Source organism: Salmo salar, chromosome 12 (genome assembly GCF_965601325.2).
Source record: "Salmo salar chromosome 12, fSalSal1, whole genome shotgun sequence".
Taxonomy (NCBI): Eukaryota; Metazoa; Chordata; class Actinopteri; order Salmoniformes; family Salmonidae; genus Salmo; species Salmo salar.
Window position 1 is genome coordinate 99841987 of NC_138302.1, and position 26103 is coordinate 99868089.

At 42.7% G+C, this 26103-nt stretch overlaps 1 protein-coding gene across 6 annotated transcripts in view; it reads left to right on the forward strand.

Moving 5' to 3' along the window:
- LOC106566212 (dedicator of cytokinesis protein 3) overlaps positions 1–26103 on the forward strand; it is a 401791-nt gene that overhangs the window by 353484 nt on the left and 22204 nt on the right. For all 6 annotated transcript variants that reach the window (XM_045691962.2, XM_082959510.1, XM_082959511.1 and 3 more), the window contains 12 exons: positions 2216–2309; positions 4121–4269; positions 13634–13720; positions 14089–14193; positions 14379–14520; positions 15284–15537; positions 17992–18171; positions 19741–19824; positions 19910–20023; positions 22302–22453; positions 23950–24073; positions 25800–25881. In XM_045691962.2, coding sequence (XP_045547918.2) covers positions 2216–2309; positions 4121–4269; positions 13634–13720; positions 14089–14193; positions 14379–14520; positions 15284–15537; positions 17992–18171; positions 19741–19824; positions 19910–20023; positions 22302–22453; positions 23950–24073; positions 25800–25881 — 1567 coding nt within the window. The remainder of the gene's footprint in view (positions 1–2215; positions 2310–4120; positions 4270–13633; positions 13721–14088; positions 14194–14378; positions 14521–15283; positions 15538–17991; positions 18172–19740; positions 19825–19909; positions 20024–22301; positions 22454–23949; positions 24074–25799; positions 25882–26103) is intronic.

A 26103-nucleotide genomic window follows, 5' to 3' on the forward strand; every position in this document is an offset into this window, starting at 1 on the left:
ACCTGTTGCTAAGATACTGTAGACTCTGGCTGTACTGTCAACCTGTTGCTAAGATACTGTAGACTCTGGCTGTACTGTCAACCTGTTGCTAAGATACTGTAGACTCTGGCTGTACTGTCAACCTGTTGCTAAGATACTGTAGACTCTGGCTGTACTGTCAACCTGTTGCTAAGATATTGTAGACTCTGGCTGTACTGTTAACCTGCTGGTAAGATACTGTAGACTCTGGCTGTACTGTCAACCTGCTGGTAAGATACTGTAGACTCTGGCTGTACTGTCAACCTGTTGCTAAGATACTGTAGACTCTGGCTGTACTGTCAACCTGTTGCTAAGATATTGTAGACTCTGGCTGTACTGTCAACCTGTTGCTAAGATACTGTAGACTCTGGCTGTACTGTCAACCTGTTGCTAAGATACTGTAGACTCTGGCTGTACTGTCAACCTGTTGCTAAGATACTGTAGACTCTGGCTGTACTGTCAACCTATTGCTAAGATACTGTAGACTCTGGCTGTACTGTTAACCTGTTGCTAAGATACTGTAGACTCTGGCTGTACTGTCAACCTGTTGCTAAGATACTGTAGACTCTGGCTGTACTGTCAACCTGTTGCTAAGATACTGTAGACTCTGGCTGTACTGTCAACCTGTTGCTAAGATACTGTAGACTCTGGCTGTACTGTCAACCTGTTGCTAAGATACTGTAGACTCTGGCTGTACTGTCAACCTGTTGCTAAGATACTGTAGACTCTGGCTGTACTGTCAACCTGTTGCTAAGATATTGTAGACTCTGGCTGTACTGTTAACCTGCTGGTAAGATACTGTAGACTCTGGCTGTACTGTCAACCTGCTGGTAAGATACTGTAGACTCTGGCTGTACTGTCAACCTGTTGCTAAGATACTGTAGACTCTGGCTGTACTGTCAACCTGTTGCTAAGATATTGTAGACTCTGGCTGTACTGTCAACCTGTTGCTAAGATACTGTAGACTCTGGCTGTACTGTCAACCTGTTGCTAAGATACTGTAGACTCTGGCTGTACTGTCAACCTGTTGCTAAGATACTGTAGACTCTGGCTGTACTGTCAACCTGTTGCTAAGATACTGTAGACTCTGGCTGTACTGTTAACCTGTTGCTAAGATACTGTAGACTCTGGCTGTACTGTCAACCTGTTGCTAAGATACTGTAGACTCTGGCTGTACTGTCAACCTGTTGCTAAGATACTGTAGACTCTGGCTGTACTGTCAACCTGTTGCTAAGATACTGTAGACTCTGGCTGTACTGTCAACCTGTTGCTAAGATACTGTAGACTCTGGCTGTACTGTTAACCTGTTGCTAAGATACTGTAGACTCTGGCTGTACTGTTAACCTGCTGGTAAGATACTGTAGACTCTGGCTGTACTGTCAACCTGCTGGTAAGATACTGTAGACTCTGGCTGTACTGTCAACCTGTTGCTAAGATACTGTAGACTCTGGCTGTACTGTCAACCTGTTGCTAAGATATTGTAGACTCTGGCTGTACTGTCAACCTGTTGCTAAGACACTGTAGACTCTGGCTGTACTGTCAACCTGTTGCTAAGATACTGTAGACTCTGGCTGTACTGTCAACCTGTTGCTAAGATATTGTAGACTCTGGCTGTACTGTCAACCTGTTGCTAAGACACTGTAGACTCTGGCTGTACTGTCAACCTGTTGCTAAGATATTGTAGACTCTGGCTGTACTGTCAACCTGTTGCTAAGATACTGTAGACTCTGGCTGTACTGTCAACCGGTTGCTAAGATACTGTAGACTCTGGCTGTACTGTCAACCTGTTGCTAAGATACTGTAGACTCTGGCTGTACTGTCAACCTGTTGCTAAGATACTGTAGACCCTGGCTGTACTGTTAACCTGTTGCTAAGATACTGTAGACTCTGGCTGTACTGTCAACCTGTTGCTAAGATACTGTAGACTCTGGCTGTACTGTCAACCTGTTGCTAAGATACTGTAGACTCTGGCTGTACTGTCAACCTGTTGCTAAGATACTGTAGACTCTGGCTGTACTGTTAACCTGTTGCTAAGATACTGTAGACTCTGGCTGTACTGTCAACCTGTTGCTAAGATACTGTAGACTCTGGCTGTACTGTTAACCTGCTGGTAAGACAACCCACAACCTGTCACACTGAGATAGTGGTGTAAAGGGTCTGTCTTGTTTTTAATATAGTGTTTCTGTTTGGTCCCTAGAACTTCTACAAGTCAGAGATCAACAAGGAGGAGATGTACATCCGTTACATCCACAAGCTGTGTGACATGCACCTTCAGGCTGAGAACTACACAGGTAATACTACATCCACAAGCTGTGCGGCATGCACCTGCAGGCTGAGAACTACACAGGTAATACTACATCCACAAGCTGTGTGGCATGCACCTGCAGGCTGAGAACTACACAGGTAATACTACATCCACAAGCTGTGTGGCATGCACCTTCAGGCTGAGAACTACACAGGTAATACTACATCCACAAGCTTCAGGCTGAGAACTACACAGGTAATACTACATCCACAAGCTGTGTGGCATGCACCTTCAGGCTGAGAACTACACAGGTAATACTACATCCACAAGCTGTGTGGCATGCACCTTCAGGCTGAGAACTACACAGGTAATACTACATCCACAAGCTTCAGGCTGAGAACTACACAGGTAATACTACATCCACAATCTTCAGGCTGAGAACTACACAGGTATAATACTCACATACAAACCTAATCACTCACAAAGGGAAAGAGTGTACTAGCTATGGTTGCTAAGCTACGTGTAATTTACCAAAGTTACCGGAATCTTCAGTACTTTTGGTAAATAACAGAAAATCTATGTCAATCTATCAAAAATGTGGGGGATTTAGACTTGACTACATTTTTTTAAGTTATTCATATGTACACTGAACAAAAATATGAGCGTAACATGTAACGTGTAACAGGTCCCATGTTTCCTGAGCTGAAATAAAAGACAGGAGTGGCATATCAAGAAGCTGATTAAACAGCATGATTATTACACAGGTGCACCTTGTGCTGGGGGACAATAAAAGGCCACTCTAAAATGTGCAGTTTTGTCAAACAACACAATGCTACAGATGTCTCAAGTTTTGAGGGAACGTGCAATTGGGATGATGACTGCGGGAATTGTCCACCAGAGCTGTTGACAGAGAATTCAATGTTAATTTCTCTACCATAAACCGCCTCCAATGTCGTTTGAGAGAATTTGACAGTACGTCCAACCGGCCTCACAACCGAAACATTGACAACAAATACATGTTGACATAGTGAAATGTATAAAAGTTTGTAAAAAAAAAAAATATATATATATATATATATATACTTTATAAAGGATATTTCAAGCTGAAACCCTCATATTAAACACCATTGGCATTCACTAAGTTGATGGTTTGTATTTAGGATACTGTTTTACAGCTTTGCTATTCTATTGTTTATTTTAAAATCATCTTATTTCATACATTTTACGTGTGATAAGGCCAAACAAAGGGCCAGAGATTATTACATACACCAGTGATAATCTGAAGTACCCAAAAAGAACCACTAGATGTCTTGTGATAGATTACATAAAATCCTTTAAAGATACCAGAAAATTCTGGTAGTTTACTGGTAATTCTGGTAGTTTACTGGTAAACTTCAAAAGTTTACAGTAATATACCTTCCCTTTGCAACATTAGCACTAGCTAATATCTCTGAAATAGCATGCACTTTTATCATTGCCATGCTTGTAAATAAGAATGTGTTCTTAACTGACTTGCCTAGTTAAATAAAATGTTCAATAAATAAATATGAAAAATGTAAATGCTTTACTCACCGTGAGTACAGTCACTATGGCTGCATATCCAAACATAACTTGAAAGGGAATGTCTTGTAACTCTATTTCTATAGTTCTGCAGAGGTTGTTTTCACTCTGCTGCTAGACTTGGAGCTGCTGTTCCCAGTGATGTACTGTATAAACTATATGTAGTATGTAACTCCATTTACCCTGCTGTTGTACTGGGAGCTACTGCACTGAGGGAGTTCCTGCACTACCCGGCTATATGTTGTTACTAGTGACGTATATAAACAATATGTTTGTCTATATGTTACTACTCTACAGAGGCTGCATTCACCCTGCTGTTGTACTGGGAGCTACTGCACTGGGAAGAGAGGCCTCTAAGGGAGTTCCTACTCTACCCAGCCCAGAGCGAGTGGCATCGCAAAGAAGGCCTCAGTCGCAAGGTCATCCACTACTTCAACAAGGGAAAGGTAAGTGGAACGTATACAGGAAAACGCTGCAAGTTCATCCACTACTCCAACAAGGTCATTGTAGGTGGGAGAACACAATGGAAATTAACTGTCATCAATCGTTTCCTCATAATCTAGGGTGTTCACCCATAAAATGATTAATTCATTCAAGGTTTATATCTCCGTTTAATAGAGCATTATGTCAGAAAAACAATAGTCCAACCCCCATGTCTCTATCATATAGGGTTCAAATGTTACAAAAGATTTACTGTGAGAATGTAGCTGTGTTTAGAGTGAATGTAACGTCATCAACATGCGGTCGCTGCTCAACAGAACTCCGTGACGCTGCTCCGCAGCAGAACGACGCTAACTTCATACGTCGACTGACAGGCTAACTAGTGGCGGTAGGTTCGTGAGTGAAAACATGGGCGTTTTCTAAATGAAATCCACTGAAAACAAAAAAAAATGGGGACTAAATATATATATGTATTTACAAAGCTAAGTATAGCTTTAGCTAGCTAACAGGATAGCTAAGAGACATAATCCGCGAAGAAAATCTGTTCCTGTTTTCATTCATTTCAAGTCTTTCCCTTTAAATCGCTATAGAAACGGCCCCTCTCAAAGTAAATTGATCACCAATATAGGCAATGACTTTTATTATTTATTTTTTTATTATTAAAAAAAAAGAAAATGTATTAACAAATATTAACAAACAAAAAGAGGAATAGTCACATGCAAACAAGCATACATACAAACTATTTACATTGCCAGGAATCCTAAACAAACAAATCATATTCATTAATAATACAACAAATTTGAATTGCCTTTTTGTTTTTCATTTTAGTTCAAGTATTGCCATATTGTTTTAAATTCATTTATAAAGTGAAAAAAGTTAGGTTTTGAATTAGACCATTTGCATTTGTGAATATGAAATGTACCTAGTATTATTAGCAGTTGAATTAAATATGCTACATCTTTATCAATGCCAGAATTTCTGAAATAAATCATTATATCAAAACCGTTAAATTGTACAACCGGTCCTATTTTTTTGTAACAAAATTCTGTATGTCAATCCCCCAAAAAAGATACTATAAATACGGGCAAAAAAACAAATGCAAAATGGTCTCCGTCTCCATCACACAGAAATCACATTTATAGTCAATATTCAGCTTGAATCTTTCCAAAACATGTTTCACAGGATAAATTCTATGTAACATTTTAAATGAAACTTTACCTTGTTACTGATACAATATTTCTTAGCAATTTTCCATGCTTTCTCCCATTGTATATCGACATAGATATTTGACCAAAAGAATCTTGCTGAGGGAATTGTAATATCAAAAACAATATTCCCAATCTGTTTATTACTACATTTATCTTTGATGTTAATATTGCCAATGAATATATTTTCATGTAAATCTATGTTACTTACATCAACCACAGAGGAATAAAAAAAAAAAAGATACAACCCCCTCTTGGAATCGCATCATAAACAATTGCATATTCTTTCCGGGTTATTGGAATTTTAAACTTATCAAGATTTTATCAACATCAAAATTACATCGATGCAAAAATTCTAAACCAACAACAGAGTCAAATGAATACTTAGGGAAGACATTCCAAATACTGTTCTGGTTCTTAACATAATTCAGAATCCAATTTATTATTTAGAGTATTGAAATCTAAAACCTCAAGAACTCCTTGTTCTTTGTTATTAGTGAGAATATCTTTCCGTAGATAGTGAGGCTTGTTCCTCCAAATAAAATCATAAAGAATCTAAGTCCTTTACAATTTTAGGGGGTAATTCAAGTGATAACGAGACATAAACCGATCTGGATAACCCTTCAGATTTGCACAATAAAACCTGACCGTATAACTAAATGTCTCTTAGCAACCAGAGGTCAAATTTCTTCTTTGTTTTCTCAATAATGGGGCTGTCAAAGCCCCCAGCCACCCCAGTCATAGACTGTTCTCTCTACTGCCGCATGGCAAGCGGTACCGGAGTGCCAAGTCTAGGACAAAAAGGCTTCTGAACAGTTTTTACCCCCAAGCCATAAAACTCCTGAACAGGTAATGAAATGGCTACCCAGACTATTTGCATTGTGTGCCCCCCCCCCCCCCACCAACCCCTCTTTTACGCTACTGCTACTCTCTGTTTATCATATATGCATAGTCACTTTAACCATATCTACATGTACATACTACATCAATTGGCCCGACCAACCAGTGCTCCCGCACATTGGCTTACCAGGCTATCTGCATTGTGTCCCACCGCCCGCCAACCCCTCTTTTACGCTACTGCTACTCTCTGTTCATCATATATGCATAGTCACTTTAACCATATCTACATGTACATACTACCTCAATCAGCCCGACTAACCGGCGTCTGTATGTAGCCTTGCTACTTTTATAGCCTCGCTACTGTAAATAGCCTTACTACTGTAAATAGCCTTACTACTGTATATAGCCTCGCTACTGTAAATAGCCTCTCTACTGTATATAGCCTCTCTACTGTATATAGCCTTACTACTGTATATAGCCTCTCTACTGTATATAGCCTCTCTACTGTATATAGCCTCTCTACTGTATATAGCCTCTCTACTGTATGTAGCCTCGCTACTGTAAATAGCCCCTCTACTGTATATAGCCTCTCTACTGTATATAACCTCTCTACTGTATATAGCCTCTCTACGGTATATAGCCTCTCTACTATATATAGCCTCTCTCCTGTATATAGCCTTACTACTGTAAATAGCCGTACTACTGTAAATAGCCTCTCTACTGTATATAGCCTCTCTACTGTATATAGCCTCTCTACTGTATATAGCCTCTCTACTGTAAATAGCCTCTCTACTGTAAATAGCCTCTCTACTGTTTATAGCCTCTCTACTGTATATAGCCTCTCTACTGTATATAGCCTCTCTACTGTATATAACCTCTCTACTGTATATAACCTCTCTACTGTATATAGCCTCTCTACTGTATATAGCCTCTCTCCTGTATATAGCCTCGCTACTGTAAATAGCCTCGCTACTGTAAATAGCCTCGCTACTGTAAATAGCCTCTCTACTGTAAATAGCCTCTCTACTGTATATAACCTCTCTACTGTATATAGCCTCTCTACTGTATATAGCCTCTCTACTGTATATAGCCTCTCTACTGTATATAGCCTCTCTACTGTTTATAGCCTCTCTACTGTATATAGCCTCTCTCCTGTATATAGCCTCTCTACTGTATATAACCTCTCTACTTTATATAACCTCTCTACTGTATATAGCCTCTCTACTGTATATAGCCTCTCTACTGTATATAGCCTCTCTCCTGTATATAGCCTGTCTACTGTATATAGCCTCTCTACTGTTTATAGCCTCTCTACTGTATATAGCCTCTCTACTGTAAATAGCCTCTCTCCTGTATATAGCCTCTCTACTGTATATAGCCTCTCTCCTGTATATAGCCTCTCTACTGTAAATAGCCTCTCTCCTGTATATAGCCTCTCTACTGTATATAGCCTCTCTCCTGTATATAGCCTGTCTACTGTATATAGCCTCTCTACTGTATATAACCTCGCTACTGTAAATAGCCTCGCTACTGTAAATAGCCTCGCTACTGTAAATAGCCTCTCTACTGTAAATAGCCTCTCTACTGTATATAACCTCTCTACTGTATATAGCCTCTCTACTGTATATAGCCTCTCTACTGTATATAGCCTCTCTCCTGTATATAGCCTCTCTACTGTATATAGCCTCTCTACTGTATATAGCCTTACTACTGTATGTAGCCTCTCTCCTGTATATAGCCTGTCTACTGTATATAGCCTCTCTACTGTTTATAGCCTCTCTACTGTATATAGCCTCTCTACTGTAAATAGCCTCTCTCCTGTATATAGCCTCTCTACTGTATATAGCCTCTCTACTGTATATAGCCTCTCTACTGTATATAGCCTCTCTACTGTAAATAGCCTCTCTACTGTATATAGCCTCTCTACTGTATATAGCCTCTCTACTGTATATAGCCTGTCTACTGTATATAACCTCTCTACTGTATATAGCCTCTCTACTGTATATAGCCTCTCTACTGTTTATAGCCCCTCTACTGTATATAACCTCTCTACTGTATATAGCCTCTCTACTGTATATAGCCTCTCTACTGTATATAGCCTTACTACTGTTTATAGCCTCTCTACTGTATATAGCCTCTCTACTGTATATAGCCTCTCTCCTGTATATAGCCTCTCTACTGTATATAGCCTCTCTCCTGTATATAGCCTCTCTACTGTATATAGTCTCTCTCCTGTATATAACCTCTCTACTGTATATAGCCTCTCTACTGTAAATAGCCTCTCTACTGTAAATAGCCTCTCTACTGTAAATAGCCTCTCTACTGTATATAGCCTCTCTCCTGTATATAGCCTCTCTACTGTATATAGCCTCTCTCCTGTATATAACCTCTCTACTGTATATAGCCTCTCTATTGTATATAGCCTCTCTACTGTAAATAGCCTCTCTACTGTATATAGCCTCTCTACTGTATATAGCCTCTCTCCTGTATATAGCCTCTCTACTGTAAATAGCCTCTCTCCTGTAAATAGCCTCTCTCCTGTATATAGCCTCTCTACTGTATATAACCTCTCTACTGTATATAGCCTCTCTACTGTATATAACCTCTACTGTATATAGCCTCTCTACTGTATATAGCCTCTCTCCTGTATATAGCCTCTCTACTGTATATAGCCTCTCTACTGTAAATAGACTCTCTACTGTATATAGCCTCTCTACTGTATATAGCCTCTCTCCTGTATATAGCCTCTCTACTGTATATAGCCTCTCTCCTGTATATAGCCTCTCTACTGTATATAGTCTCTCTCCTGTATATAACCTCTCTACTGTATATAGCCTCTCTACTGTAAATAGCCTCTCTACTGTAAATAGCCTCTCTACTGTAAATAGCCTCTCTACTGTATATAGCCTCTCTCCTGTATATAGCCTGTCTACTGTATATAGCCTCTCTACTGTATATAACCTCGCTACTGTAAATAGCCTCGCTACTGTAAATAGCCTCGCTACTGTAAATAGCCTCTCTACTGTAAATAGCCTCTCTACTGTATATAACCTCTCTACTGTATATAGCCTCTCTACTGTATATAGCCTCTCTACTGTATATAGCCTCTCTCCTGTATATAGCCTCTCTACTGTATATAGCCTCTCTCCTGTATATAGCATCTCTACTGTATATAGCCTCTCTACTGTATATAGCCTCTCTACTGTAAATAGCCTCTCTACTGTATATAGCCTCTCTACTGTATATAGCCTCTCTACTGTATATAGCCTGTCTACTGTATATAACCTCTCTACTGTATATAGCCTCTCTACTGTATATAGCCTCTCTACTGTTTATAGCCCCTCTACTGTATATAACCTCTCTACTGTATATAGCCTCTCTACTGTATATAGCCTCTCTACTGTATATAGCCTTACTACTGTTTATAGCCTCTCTACTGTATATAACCTCTCTACTGTATATAGCCTCTCTACTGTATATAACCTCTACTGTATATAGCCTCTCTACTGTATATAGCCTCTCTCCTGTATATAGCCTCTCTACTGTATATAGCCTCTCTACTGTAAATAGCCTCTCTACTGTATATAGCCTCTCTACTGTATATAGCCTCTCTCCTGTATATAGCCTCTCTACTGTATATAGCCTCTCTCCTGTATATAGCCTCTCTACTGTATATAGTCTCTCTCCTGTATATAACCTCTCTACTGTATATAGCCTCTCTACTGTAAATAGCCTCTCTACTGTAAATAGCCTCTCTACTGTATATAGCCTCTCTCCTGTATATAGCCTCTCTACTGTATATAGCCTCTCTCCTGTATATAACCTCTCTACTGTATATAGCCTCTCTACTGTATATAGCCTCTCTACTGTAAATAGCCTCTCTACTGTATATAGCCTCTCTACTGTATATAGCCTGTCTACTGTATATAACCTCTCTAATGTATATAGCCTCTCTACTGTATATAGCCTCTCTACTGTATATAACCTCTCTACTGTATATAGGCTCTCTACTGTATATAGCCCCTCTACTGTATATAGCCTCTCTACTGTAAATAGCCTCTCTACTGTATATAGCCTCTCTACTGTATATAGCCTCTCTACTGTATATAGCCTCTCTACTGTAAATAGCCTTACTACTGTATATAGCCTCTCTACTGTATATAGCCTCTCTACTGTATATAGCCTCTCTACTGTAAATAGCCTTACTACTGTATATAGCCTCTCTACTGTATATAGCCTCTCTCCTGTATATAGCCTCTCTACTGTATATAGCCTTACTACTGTATATAGCCTCTCTACTGTATATAACCTCTCTACTGTAAATAGCCTCTCTACTGTATATATTCTCTCTACTGTAAATAGCCTCTCTACTGTATATAGCCTCTCTACTGTATATAGCCTCTCTACTGTATATAGCCTTACTACTGTAAATAGCCTCTCTACTGTAAATAGCCTTACTACTGTATATAGCCTTACTACTGTATATAGCCTCTCTACTGTATATAGCCTCTCTACTGTATATAACCTCTCTACTGTATATAGCCTCTCTACTGTTTATAGCCTCTCTACTGTATATAGCCTTACTACTGTAAATAGCCTCTCTACTGTAAATAGCCTTACTACTGTAAATAGCCTCTCTACTGTATATAGCCTCTACTGTATATAGCCTCTCTACTGTTATTTTTCACCGTCTTTTTACTGTTGTTTTATTTCTTTACTTACCTATTGTTTATCTAATACCTTTTTTGCACTATTGGTTAGAGCCTGTAAGTAAGCATTTTACTGTTGTATTTGGCGCACGTTGACAAATAAACTTTCATTTGAAGTTTAATTCACTCCTAAAAATCAACAAAACATAAGAAAACTATCATCAAGGATGAGGTCATTATAGTCAATCATATCTAAAATCAGCCTGATGTTATTACTAATGTGTCGCCCGTGCATAAAACCAGATTGTTCTTCATCAATTATATGATGCAAGCCTTGTTTCAACCTCTTAGCAAATACAAGGGCAAATCATTTCCCATCATTATTCAACAGGCTAATGGGTCTCCAGTGGTCTATATAAAGAGTATCCTTATTAGGTTTGGGGATCAAAGTAATTACACCTTGCTTTAAGGAAGCCGGTTACTCCCCTTTTTCTATTGATTCTTGAAACATAGCAAGAATGAAATCAATTGATGGAAGTGAATGCTTTATAAAACTCACTTATTAAACCATAATTTCCATAAGGCTTTTAATACAGTCTTTTATCTCAATTTCAGATAACTCATCACAAAAAAATCCCTGAAATCATTATCTATCTATCTTAGCAATGTTTGCTACATTATCTAAGAAAAGATTCATATTGGAAATTGGCTGGGCTGATGTATACAGATTCTGATAAAACTGGGCAACATGCTGAGAGATTTCTTTTGGATTTTCATTGGGAGTATTATTGATCATTAATTTACATATGGAAGTCTTTTCGCCTGCCCTTTTTATCTAAATTAAAGAAATATTTTGTGTTTTTCTCTCCCTCTTCCATCCATTTTCGTCTTGATCTTACAAACGCTCCCCGGGCCTTTTCCTCGTAGATACAGTCTAACTGCATTTGTAATGATGATAGCTCCAGTAATTCCTGATTAATTAGTTCAGTTTTTTTAGTATAATCCATTATTCCCTTTAAGATGTTATATTCTTTCTCTCTCTTGGCACGAGCAATTTCTTTCCCCATTGAAATAGCCAAAAGCCTTATATCAAATTTCATTAGCTCCCAGTAACTTCCAAACGTATTCATAACACAGGCACAATTCCAGTATTTATAAATAATTCCTTCTACTGCCTTCTTAAATACTTAATTCTCTAGTAAAGTCTTATTCATTTTCCAGTAACTTTTACTAACTTTTTTGTTGTTGACAAACCATGCAAATTTATCTTTATTGAGACTCCTTTGTGGTCTGTTAAAATCGATGGTTCAATCAAGACTGTATCAACCTTGTCAGCCATATCTTCAGATATCAGCCAGAAATCAATATGGGATTGTATAGATAAATATTTGGTACTCCATGTAAACATAATTTTATCTAGAACACCTAACCTTAGACGTATATTCCTTATCTCATAAACAGAATTGCTATCCTTAGGAGGCCATCTATCTAGATCATCATGTAATACTGTATTAAAATCTCCACAACCAATGGAAATTTTGACATAATTTTACTTAGTTTCCTCTCGATGTCTCTAAATAAAATACAGTTACTTGACTTGTTATTGGAAGCATAAGTATTTACAACAATGAATTGAACGTGGTTGACGTCTACCAATAGTATAATCCATCTCCCTGTATTATCTGCTTCATGACTCAATACATGACCCTTAAAGTTGCCTTTTAAAATAGCGACACCTGCTGACCGATTTAGTACCAAATATCATTCCCCCATTGACACTTCCAAAGCCCAGTATCTGTGGAACTGAGTTTCTGAGTTTCTTGAATGAAATAAAAGTCGACGCTTAGACAGCCAAGGATTTGGATGTGAAAATTACAAAGGTATCAAGTTGATTTTGATTGGTCCAGCCATTTGGAAACACCTCCAAATGGTACCACCTCACAACACCAAATATGGAAGAGATACAACCAAGATTTGCGCAGTCTAAACTACCAACAATCACAGCAAATGAACGCCCTTATTTCATTAACACTATTAAGGTTATAATATTGTCGAGAACAATCTAATGATTCGTTCTATGTAATTTATAATGACATAGGGCAGCGGAAGCTACGTTTTGACATTACTTTCATAGCACCCTTTTGAATCACCCCAACAGCTTGTGAAATCACAATTATTATATATGTTTACCTTTTTATTTAACTAGGCAAGTCAGTTAAGAACAAATTCTTATTTACAATGACTGCCTACACCAGCCAGACCCGGACGACAGCTGGGCCAATCGTGCGCCGCCCCTATGGGACTTCACAATCACAGCCGGTTGTGATACAGCCTGGATTCGAACCAGGGAGTCTGTATTGACACCTCTTGCATTGAGATGCAGTGCCTTAGACCGCTGCGCCACTCTGGAGCACCACAATGATGACAAAAGGTTTACCTACTAATTATAGGCCTCATTTTGAAACGTCGGCGTGTTTCCGAGCCACTATAATGTAATTTTGACGACATCTTCATCAGCGTCAATTGAGTAGAACCCAACAGTGCTTAAAGAGAATCTTCGTAACGATATTGTGACACAACATGCAACCCGTGAATAGCAGTATATTTGTCCCTAATTAAAAACCAACAAATGACTGATCCATGATTTGTTTATTTTGCTCTGTGTGTTTCTCCAGTGCTGGGAATACGGGGTACCATTGTGCAGAGAGCTGGCTTTCCAGTATGAGACATTATACGACTACCAAAGCCTCAGCTGGATAAGGGTGAGGAGATGTCGTCGTCGTAGTCGCTCGCTGCTGATTGTGGGGTTTTATGGCTGGGTTTCTGTACAGCACTTTGTGACATCTGCTGATGTAAAAAAAAGGGCTTTATAAATACGATTGATTGAGTGATTGATTGAGTGATTGATTGATTGATTGATTGATTGATTGATTGATTGAGTGAGTGATTGAGTGATTGATTGATTGATTGATTGATTGATTGATTGATTGATTGATTGAGAAAGGTTAAGGTCGCAACCTAAAATTGAGTTACCAAACTTTTCACCTAAATATACCCATTGATGTGAATGGGAGAATTGCACAACATTATTTGTATTTATTTGTAGAACATAATGATTGTGTTTTGTCAGAAAATGGAAGCTGCTTACTATGACAGCATCATTGAGCAGCAGCGTCTCGAGCCAGAGTTCTTCAGGGTGGGATTCTACGGACGCAAGTTCCCCTTCTTCCTCAGAGTGAGTCAATCCAACTGTATGGGCCCGCATCACAAATGACAGCCTATTCCCTACCCTAGATAGTGCACTATTTCTGACCAGCACAGCATAAGGAATAGGGTGTCAATTGAAACACAATCAATGTCCTTATACTTTTGAATATTCTGAATATTCTGGTTCTTACTTACTCCGTGTTGTGCCACTAGAACAAGGAGTTTGTCTGCCGCGGTCATGACTACGAACGGCTTGAAGCCTTCCAGCAAAGGATGCTGGGAGAATTCCCACAAGCCATTGCCATGCAGCACCCTAATCAACCAGACGAGGCCATCTTACAGTGTGACGCCCAGTGTATCCTTCTGAAATAAAGTGAGAATGGAAACTGTAGTGTGTGTGTGTGTGTGTGTGTGTGTGTGTGTGTGTGTGTGTGTGTGTGTGTGTGTGTGTGTGTGTGTGTGTGTGTGCACTGAGGAACACCTTCCTAATATTGAGATGCACCCCCCTTTTTGTCCTCAGAACAGCCTCAATTCGTCGAGGCAGGAACTCTACAAGGTGTTAAAAGCGTTCCCCAGGGATGCTGGCCCAAGTTGACTCCAATGATTCCCACAGTTGTGTCAAGTTGGCTGGATGTCCTTTGGGTGGTGGACCCTTCTTGATACACACGGGAAACTTTTATGAAGCGTGAAAACCCCAGCGGCGTTGCAGTTCCTGACACAAACCGTTGCGCCTGGCACCTATTACCATACCCCGTTCAAAGGCATTTGTCTTGCCCATTCACCCTCTGAATGGCACACATACACAATCCATGTCTCAATTGTCTCAAGGCTTAAAAATTCTCCTTTAACCTGTCTCCTCACCTTCATCTACACTGATTGAAGTGGATTTAACAAGTGACATCAATAAGGGATCATAGCTTTTCACCTGGATTCACCTGGTCAGTCTATGTCATGGAAAGAGCAGATGTTGTTGATGTTTTGTTCATTCGATATATGTGTGTGTGTGTGTGTGTGTGTGTGGATGAGTGATTGCATCATACTTGCTCTCGTGTGTGTGTGTGCCAAATGGAAAACACACTCTCACCCAGGCATCTTTTCCTTGACGCGGTACCTCTCAGATCTGCAGATCTATGCGGTGACGCCGGTACCGGAGAATGTCAAAATTCTCCAAATGGACCGCGTTCCAGACCGCATCAAGAGCTTCTACCGTGTCAACAACGTGCGTCGCTTTCGCTACGACCGGCCCTTCCACAAAGGATCCAAAGACAGAGAGAACGAGTTCAAGAGCTTGTGGATCGAGAGGACTACGCTGATCCTCACACTTCCTCTTCCTGGTATCTCTCGCTGGTTTGAGGTGGACAAGAGAGAGCTGGTGAGTGACACTACATACCTGTGACAATGATACTCCTCTGTAGCTCAGTTGGTAGAGTACGGTGCTCGGTGGTAGAGTACGGTGCTCGGTGGTAGAGTACGGTGCTCGGTGGTAGAGTACGGTGCTCGGTGGTAGAGTACGGTGCTCGGTGGTAGAATACGGTGCTCGGTGGTAGAGTACGGTGCTCGGTGGTAGAGTACGGTGCTCGGTGGTAGAGTACGGTGCTCGGTGGTAGAGTACGGTGCTCGTTGGTAGAATACGGTGCTCGGTGGTAGAGTACGGTGCTCGGTGGTAGAGTACGGTGCTCGGTGGTAGAGTACGGTGCTCGGTGGTAGAGTACGGTGCTCGGTGGTAGAATACGGTGCTCGGTGGTAGAGTACGGTGCTCGGTGGTAGAGTACGGTGCTCGGTGGTAGAATACGGTGCTCGGTGGTAGAGTACGGTGCTCAGTGGTAGAATACGGTGCTCGGTGGTAGAGTACGGTGCTCGGTGGTAGAGTACGGTGCTCAGTTGGTAGAGTACGGTGCTCAGGTGGTAGAGTACGGTGCTTGCATGTCGTTTTGGATTAAAGTGTCTGTGAAATGGCTTATATTATTATTATTAGACCTGTGTTGGTGCCTTGGTACTGCAGATGGAAAAAAGTGTTACATCTGTCTGTGATGAAGATGTAATGTAACACGCATGAGAGCGTCAGCTGTTCCAGGACGACGCTCTCTGTAGCCGATGTGAGCAAGACCTTTAAACAGGTCAACATTCACAAAGCTGCAGGGCCAAACGGATTACCAGGACGTGTACTCAGAGTATGTGCGGACCAACTGTCAAGTGTCTTCACTGACATTTTCAACCTCTCCCTGACCGAGCCTGTAATACCAACATGTTTCAAGCAGACCACCATTAGTCCCTGTACCCAAGGAAGCGAATGTAACCTGCCTAAATGATTACTGCCCCGTAGCACTCACGTCAGTAGCCATGAAGTATTTTGAAAGGCTGTTCATGGCTCACATCTACACAATCATCCTGGAAACCCTAGACCCTCTCTAATTGGCATACCGTCCCAACAGATCCACAGATGACGCAATCTCAATCACACTCCACACTGCCCTTTCCCACCTGGACAAAAGGAACATTCATTGACTACAGCTCAGCGTTCAACAACATATTGCCCACAAAGCTCATCACTAAGGACCCTGGGACTAAACACCTCCCACTGCAACTGGATCCTGGACTTCCTGACGGGCCGCCCCCAGACGGTGAGGGTAGGTAACAACACATCCACCACGCTGATCCTCAACACGGGGGCCCCTCAGGGGTGTACTCCCTGTTCACCCACGACTACGTGGCCAAGCACGACTCCAACACCATCATTAAGTTTGCTGATGACACAACAGTGGTAGGCCTATAAGGAGGTCAGAGACCTGGCAGTGTGGTGCCAGGAAAACAACCTCTCCCTAAATGTGAGGAAGACAAAGGAGCTGATCGTGGACTACAGGAAAGGGCAGGCCGAACAGGCCCCCATTAACATCGACGGGGCTGTAGTGGAGCCGGTCAAGAGTTTTAAGTTCCTTGGTGTCCACATCACCAACAAACTATCATGGTCCAAACACACCAAGACTGTCGTGAAGAGTGCACGACAACACCTTTTCCCCCTCAGGAGACTGAAAAGATTTGGCATGGGTCTCCAGATCCTCAAAAAGTTCTACAGCTGCACCATCGAGAGCATCCTGACCGGTTGCATCACCGCCTGGTATGGCAACTGCTCGGCATTTGACCGTAAGGCGCTACAGAGGGTGGTGCGTACGGCCCAGTATATCACTGGGGCCAAGCTACCTGCCATCCAGGACCTATATACTAGGCTTTAAAAATGGTCAAAGACTCCAGTCATCGAAGTCATGGACTGTTCTCTCTGCTACCGCACGGCAAGCGGTACCGGAGCACCAAGTCTAGGACCAAAAAGGGCTCCTTAACAGCTTCTACTCCCAAGTCATGAGACTGCTGAACAATTAATCAAATGGCCACCAGGACTATTTACATTGACCCCCCCCCCCCTTTGTTTTTACACTGCTGCTACTCACTGTTTATTATCTATGAATAGTAACTTTACCCCTACCTACATGTACAAATTACCTCGACTAACCTGTACCCCCACACATTGACTCGGTATATAGCCTCGTTATTTTTATTGTCACTTTATTGTGTTACTTTTGATTTTATTTTTATTACTTTAGTTTAATTAGTAAATATTTTCTTAACTTGAACTTGAGCTGCATTGTTGGTTAAGGGCTTGTAAGTAAGGATTTCTGTTGCATTCGGCGCATAAATACAATTTGATTTGATAACATGCAAGTTACTTGCATTGTGTTGCCCAGGTGGAGGTCAGTCCTTGGAGAATGCCTTCTTCTTCCTCTTCCTCCTCCTCAGGTCCTGTTACAGTACTTCTGTTGTGTGTGTTGTCCAGGTGGAGGTGAGTCCTCTGGAGAATGCCATCTACGTGGTGGAGAACAAGAACCATGAGCTGCGGACCCTGATCAGCCAGTACCAACACAAGCAGCTCCATGGCAACATCAACCTGCTGTCCATGTGTCTCAATGGGGTCATTGACGCTGCCGTCAACGGGGGCATCGCTAGATACCAGGAGGTAGGTGCCACCATAGAACCAGGGGAGAGTCCTCAGAAGAGTGAATTTCATAAAAATACTCAAATATTTCAAAATGTTACCTTTTTAGATAAAACTTTACTAAATATATTCACCTCACCAAATAATTTATTAAACCACATTGTTTGGCAATGAAGGTCTACAGTAGCCTCAACAGCACTCTGTAGGGTAGCACCATGGTGTAGCCGGAGGACAGCAGGCTTCCGTCCTCCTCTGTGTACATTGACTTCAATACAAAACCTAGGAGGCTCACGGTTCTCACCCCCTTCCATAGACATACACAGTAATTATGACAACTTCCAGAGGACATCTTCCAACCTCTCAGAGCTCTTGCAGAATGAACTGACATGTTGTCCACCCAATCAAAGGATCAGAGAATGAATCTAGTACTGAAAGCATAAGCTACAGCTAGCGAGCACTGCAGTGCATAAAATATGGTGAGTAGCTGACTCAAAGAGAGAGAAAGAAAATAGTTGAACAGTTTTGAACAAATGAATTTCTTCCAAAATTAAGGAGGAGAGAGGGATCTATATTTGGTTGTATTTTTGAACTTTCCCTTTCACTTGCTGCTAGCTAGTTTAGCCTACTCAAACACCCAGCACAAACCGAGAGGGATGCTATGTTAGCTAGCTGGCTATGGCTATCCAACACTGGAACTCTTCCAAGTTTGGTTTTATTAATTTATTGCCACTGGGGCCCGTCGGTGTAACTGCTTAACTGCTTGCTGCTGACTGTACACTGTACTGCATGATTGTAGCGGGTTTACTAATGTATTAGTTCTAGAAGCTATGTTCACTATGATGTTAATATGATGACAATGATGTAGGCTGTGTGTAGCAGTTAGCGGTTATGATATGAAGGTTTGGCTTGGAAAGGTTTATTCGTCTGGTCACAGACCGCTGATGTGTTGTGCACTGAAGTCCACAAGCAAAGGGAAAAGGTACGAGGACATCGTGCAGATGTGAGAAGGAATACAACGAACAAGGGATCATGCTTTTTTTTTATGTGGCTTCTATGAAAGTGATAATGCTGTTTGTATGAGGCTTCTATGAAAGTGAACTGTGTGTGCGTGTGATCAGGGGTGTATTCATTACGCCGATTCGGGTTGAAAGAAAATTCTTAAAAGGAAACAATTGGAATGAAACCGGGATAAACATAACTGAATTTGTCCAATAAAAAAACTCTGTCTTTTCAAATGCAGACACATTTTGTCCTAAACCTGAAGAGTGGAGGGGAAGCATGTAGATGATGAATAGCAGGGGTCCCAGGACTGAACCTTGAGGCATGCCTTGCTTGACAGGGGCTGGGGTGGATGAACGGCAGGGGTCCCAGGACTGAACCTTGAGGCATGCCTTGCTTGACATGGGCTGGGGTGGATGAACGGCAGGGGTCCCAGGACTGAACCTTGAGGCATGCCTTGGTTGACAGGGGCTGGAGTCTCTGAGGAACACAAAACTCTTGCTTGTTTTAGAATATACTTTTTGGGGGATTTCCTTTGATATACCGTCCCCCCTCACATCCCGTATGTCTGTCTGTCTCTCCCTCAACCAGGCCTTCTTTGATAAGGAGTACATCAGCAGCCACCCAGAAGACACAGAGAAGATCACTGCCCTCAAAGACCTCATGCAAGAACAGGTATGTTTGTATCTTAATGTTGAGATCAAATTCAAATGTGGCAATAAACTGAAACTCAACAAACTGTTGCTGTCTCCTGTTGTAGGTTTACATCCTGGGGGTGGGGCTTGCGGTCCATGACAAGCTGGTGCACCCTGAAATGCGTCCCCTGCACAAGAAGCTGATAGATCAGTTCCAGATGATGAGGAGCAGTCTCTATGTGAGTGACTTTTTCAGCATTCTCTAATGTACGTGACTTTTTCAGCAGTCTCTATGTGAGTGGCTTTTTCAGCAGTCTCAAGATGTGTCCTTTGAGCCTTATCCACTTCTGTCTGGTGCAGTTGGTTCTAGAAGTAACTTAGTTAGCTATTCAATCAGACACATTCTCCAGAGAGTGTTTTCCGTACTACTTGCCGGATGGAGGGAGCTGACAAGTGATTTAGGAACCGGCAGTCCTATTCTGTGACCCGGTTATTGCTGACTGTACAACAGGCTCAGAAATCATTCAGTACAGGTAGCCAGACGGACACTTTCTACATCTAGACTAGGGTCAACTCCACTTTCTACATCTAGACTAGGGTCAACTCCACTTTCTACATCTAGACTAGGGTCAACTCCACTTTCTACATCTAGACTAGGGTCAACTCCACTTTCTACATCTAGACAACTCCACTTTCTACATCTAGACTATGGTCAACTCCAATTTCTACATCTAGACTAGGGTCAACCCCACTTTCTACATCTAGACTAGGGTCAACTCCACTTTCTACATCTAGACAACTCCACTTTCTACATCTAGACTAGGGTCAACTCCAATTTCTACATCTAGACTAGGGTCAATTCCACTTTCTACATCTAGACAACTCCACTTTCTACATCTAGACTAGGGTCAACCCCACTTCCTACATCTAGACTAGGGTCAACTCCACTTTCTACATCTAGACTAGGGTCAACTCCACTTTCTACATCTAGTCAACTCCACTTTCTACATCTAGACAACTCCACTTTCTACAGCTGGACAACTCCACTTTCTACATCTAGACAACTCCACGTTCTACATCTAGACTAGGGTCAACTCCACTTTCTACATCTAGACAAGTTTCACAGACATGTGACTAACAGAAATTGAATAATGTGTCCCTGAACAAAGGGGGGGTCAAAATCAAAAGTATCAGTCAGTATCTGGTGTGGCCACCAGCTGCATTAAGTACTGCAGTGCATCTCCTCCTCATGGACTGCACCAGATTTGCCAGTTCTTGCTGTGAGATGTTACCCCACTCTTCCACCAAGGTACCTGCAAGTTCCCAGACATTTCTGGGGGGAATGGCCCTAGCCCTCACCCTCCAATCCAACAGGTCCCAGATGTGCTCAATGGTATTGAGATCCGGGCTCTTCGCTGGCCATGGCAGAACACTGACATTCCTGTCTTGCCGGAAATCACACACAGAACGAGCAGTATGGCTGGTGGCATTGTCATGCTGGAGGGTCATGTCAGGATGAGCCTGCAGGAAGGGTACCACATGAGGGAGGAGGATGTCTTTCCTGTAACGCACAGCGTTGAGATTGCCTGCAATGACAAGAAGCTCAGTCCGATGATGCTGTGACACACCGCCACAGACCATGACGGACCCTCCACCTCCAAATCGATCCCGCTCCAGAGTACAGGCCTCGGTGTAACGCTCATTCCTTTGACGATAAGCGCGAATCCGACCATCAACCCTGGTGAGACAAAACCGCGACTCATCAGTGAAGAGCACTTTTTGCCAGTCGTGTCTGGTCCAGCAACGGTGGGTTTGTGCCCATAGGTGATGTTGTTGCCGGTGAAGTCTGGTGAAGACCTACCTTACAACAGGCCTACAAGCCCTCAGTCCAGCCTCTCAGCCTATTGCAGACAGTCTGAGCACTGATGGAGGGATTGTGCGTTCCTGGTGTAACTCGGGCAGTTGTTGTTGCCATCCTGTACCTGTCCCGCAGGTGTGATGTTCGGATGGACCGATCCTGTGCAGGTGTTGTTTCACGTGGTCTGCCACTGCGAGGACGATCAGCTGTCCATCCTGTCTGCCTGTAGCGCTGTCATAAGCATCTCACAGTACGGACATTGCAATTTATTGCCCTGGCCACATCTGCAGTCCTCATGCCTCCTTGCAGCATGCCTAAGGCACGTTCACGCAGATGATCAGGGACCCTGGGCATCTTTCTTTTGGTGTTTTTCAGAGTCAGTAGAAAGGCCTCTTAAGTGTCCTAAGTTTTCATAACTGTGACCTTAATTGCCTACCGTCTGTAAGCTGTTAGTATCTTAACGACCGTTCCACAGGTGCATGTTCATTAATTGTTTATGGTTCATTGAACAAGCATGGGAAACAGTGTTTAAACCCTTTACAATGAAGATCTGTGAAGTTACTTGGATTTTTACGAATTATCTTTGAAAGACAGGGTCCTGAAAAAGGGACGTTTCTTTTTTTGTTGCTGAGTTTATTTAGTGCTTTCTCTCTCTACAGGGTCTGCCGGGACTGGACAAGCTGAGTGCTGCCTGTTCTGGGGCCAGCACCCCTAGAGGCATCCTGGCTACGCACGGCCCCATGAGCCCCGACATCCTGGCTACGCACGGCCCCATGAGCCCCGACAGCTTCAAACTCATTCACAGGCACAGGTGAGGCACACACACACAGATATGGTCACACACACACACACACACACACACACACACACACACACACACACACACACACACACACACACACACACACACACACACACACACACACACACACACACTTAGAGATGTGGTCACACACACACACAGAGATGTGGTCACACACACACACACAGGCATGCACACAATCCCCTTCCTCTACCACAGCCCCTCCTGGCCTCAACCCCTCACTGGTGATTTCAGTGCTCTCACGAGTCACGGCACAAACCCAACACGCATCCCACTGGGCACAGACATCAGTTAAACGTCGAGTTTTGATTGACATTTGGTTGAGTTGTCAATTAACGTGAAATTAACAGAACATTTCACCATGTTAATATAGTTTAACAGTTGGGTGAATAAATAAAAAGAGAGATTCTATCAGTGTTCCAGATAGATTTTTTATTTGTAGTTGTTGAAATGACGCGATATTGATTCAAGCAGTTTTTGCCCAGTGGGATTGTGGTTCGTCCTTCACTGCATCTGAGCTCCTAGACTGTGTGGCTCTCCTTTCCTGTTTCAAGTGTCCTTCACTCCTCAGTCACTCTTTCTATCTCTCACTCTCTCTATCTCTCACTCTCTCTATCTCTCACTCTATCTCTCTCTCACGATCTCTATCTCTCACAATCTCTATCTCTCTATCTCTCTATCACGATCTCTCTCTCTCTCACGATCTCTCTCTCTCACGATCTCTCACGATCTCTCTCTCTCTCTCTCACGATCTCTCACGATCTCTCTCTCTCACGATCTCTCTCTCTCACGATCTCTCTCTCACACGATCTCTCTCTCACACGATCTCTCTCTCTCACGATGTCTCTCTCTCACGATCTCTATCTCTCACTCTCTCTCACTCTCTCTCACTCTCTCTCACTCTCTCTCTCTCTCTCTCTCTCTCACTCTCTCTCTCTCTCTCACGATATCTCTCTCTCACGATCTCTCTCTCTCTCACTCTCTCACTCTCTCTATCTCTCTCACTCTCTCTATCTCTCTCACAATCTCTATCTCTCACTGTCTATCTCTCACTCTGTCTATCTCTCACTCTGTCTATCTCTCACTCTCTCTATCTCTCACTCTCTATCTCTCACTCTCTATCTCTCACTCTCTCTCTCTCACAATCTCTCTCTCACGATCTCTCTCACGATCTCTCTCTCACTCTCTCTATCTCTCACGATCTCTCTCTCTCACGATCTCTCTCTCTCACGATCTCTTTGCTCACAATCTCTCGCTCTCTCTGCCTGACCAATGTCTCACTACACCCCCACCTATAGCAATCATTCATTCACTCTTTCTCTCTCTTCCCTCATACCCCCACCCCTCCCCAACCTTCCTTCCCTCCCTCCCACCCCTCCCCAACCTTCCCTCTCCACCGCCCCTTCACCCCTCACCCCCCCCCTCCACAACCCTCCCTCTCTGTTCTCCCTCAACCCCCCCCCCCCTCTCTCTCTCCCCCCCAGTCCACTGAATCTGCTGGGGTCTATCCGCCAATCGTCCTCCTCACTGTCCTCTCACACCTCCAGCGAGACGGGTAACCTGGTGATCCTGACGGACAGCATGGTGGAGGACATCTACCGTATGCAGGTCTGTCTCCACGCCAGGGCAGCACCAGCAGTACACGTTGTACCCATCTCAATGTACTGTACCCGCTGTACCCACCTAACTGTACTGTACCCACCTCACTGTACCGTACCCGCTGTACCCACCTCACTGTACTGTTCGCACCTCACTGTACCGTACCCGTTGTACCCATCTCACTGTACTGTACCCGCTGTACCCACCTAACTGTACTGTACACGCTGTACCCACCTCACTGTACCCACTGAATTCACTGTACCCAACTCACTGTACTGTACCCACCTCACTGTACCCACTGTACTGTACCCGCTGTACCCACCTCACTGTACTGTTCCCACCTCACTGTACTGTACCCGTTGTACCCACCTCACTGTAATGTACCCGCTGTACCCACCTAACTGTACTGTACCCACCTCACTGTACCGTACCTGCTGTACCCACCTAACTGTACTGTACCCACTCTACCCAACTCACTGTACTGTTCCCACCTCACTGTACCGTACCCGCTGTACCCACCTCACTGTACTGTACCCGTTGTACCCACCTCACTGTACTGTACCCGCTGTTCCCACCTCACTGTACTGTACCCGCTGTTCCCACCTCACTGTACTGTACCCGCTGTACCCACCTCACTGTACTGTACCCGCTGTACCCACCTCACTGTACTGTACTCGTTGTACCCACCTCACTGTACTGTACTCGTTGTACCCACCTCACTGTACTGTACCCGCTGTACCCACCTAAATGTACTGTACCCACTATACCCACCTCACTGTACCCACCTAACTGTACCCACCTAACTGTACCCACTGTACCCATTGAACCCGCTGTACCCATTGAACCCACTGTACCCACAGAGAGGACTCAGCCATGTTGAGCCCCCCCCATCTCTGACCAAGCTCCTTCGCAAGATGGATAATAAAGTTATTTTCTGTTGTAATTCTTATTCCCACAGAAGTGGGCGCCCAATGAAATACAGTTAACTAGCTGCTAAGTAAGGGCCAGATGCTAATTTAGAGCCGCATGGGGAACACAGAAAGTGTATGGCCCTAAATAACTACAGGTGAAGCTGATAAAGTTGCTAAAACCACAATGACTCTGCATCGGTTGGATGAGGTCCTTTACTTCTACTTAACAGTCAGGAGATTATTTCTGGAAGGAAGTAAATAATTTGGTTTCTGGCTCATTTACTGTAAGTAATCTAGTTTCTGGCTCATTTACTGTAAATAATCTGGTTTATGGCTCATTTACTGTAAATAATCTGGTTGATGGCTCATTTACTGTAAATAATCTGGTTGATGGCTCATTTACTGTAATTAATCTAGTTTATGGCTCATTTACTGTAAATAATTAGTTTATGGCTCATTTACTGTAAATAATCTGGTTGATGGCTCATTTACTGTAAATAATCTGGTTGATGGCTCATTTACTGTAAATCATCTGGTTGATGGCTCATTTACTGTAAATCATCTGGTTTATGGCTCATTTACTGTAAATAATCTAGTTTATGGCTCATTTACTGTAAATAATCTAGTTTATGGCTCATTTACTGTAAATAATCTAGTTTATGGCTCATTTACTGTAAATAATCTGGTTTATGGCTCATTTACTGTAAATAATCTGGTTCATGGCTCATTCTACTGTAAATAATCTAGTTTATGGCTCATTTACTGTAAATAATCTGGTTTCTGGCTCATTTTACTGTAAGTATATTTTCTCTTTCTTGTCTCAGCCCAGTCCTTCGTCCTCCAGTCTGAGCTCTACCCACTCAGCCCCCTCCCAGATGATGAACTCTGACCCCACCAGTATCAGAGGTAGGTTGTCTACTGTAGTCACATTTTACTAGCAATGGGTTCAAACCCCTACTTTGCATGTCTAGTTGTGATGCTCTGTTCCTCTCTGTCCTGTCTCCTCTCAGTATCTCTGTCTAGTTGTGATGCTCTGTTCCTCTCTGTCCTGTATCCTCTCAGTATCTCTGTCTAGTTCTGATGCTCTGTTCCTCTCTGTCTCCTCTCAGTATCTCTGTCTAGTTGTGA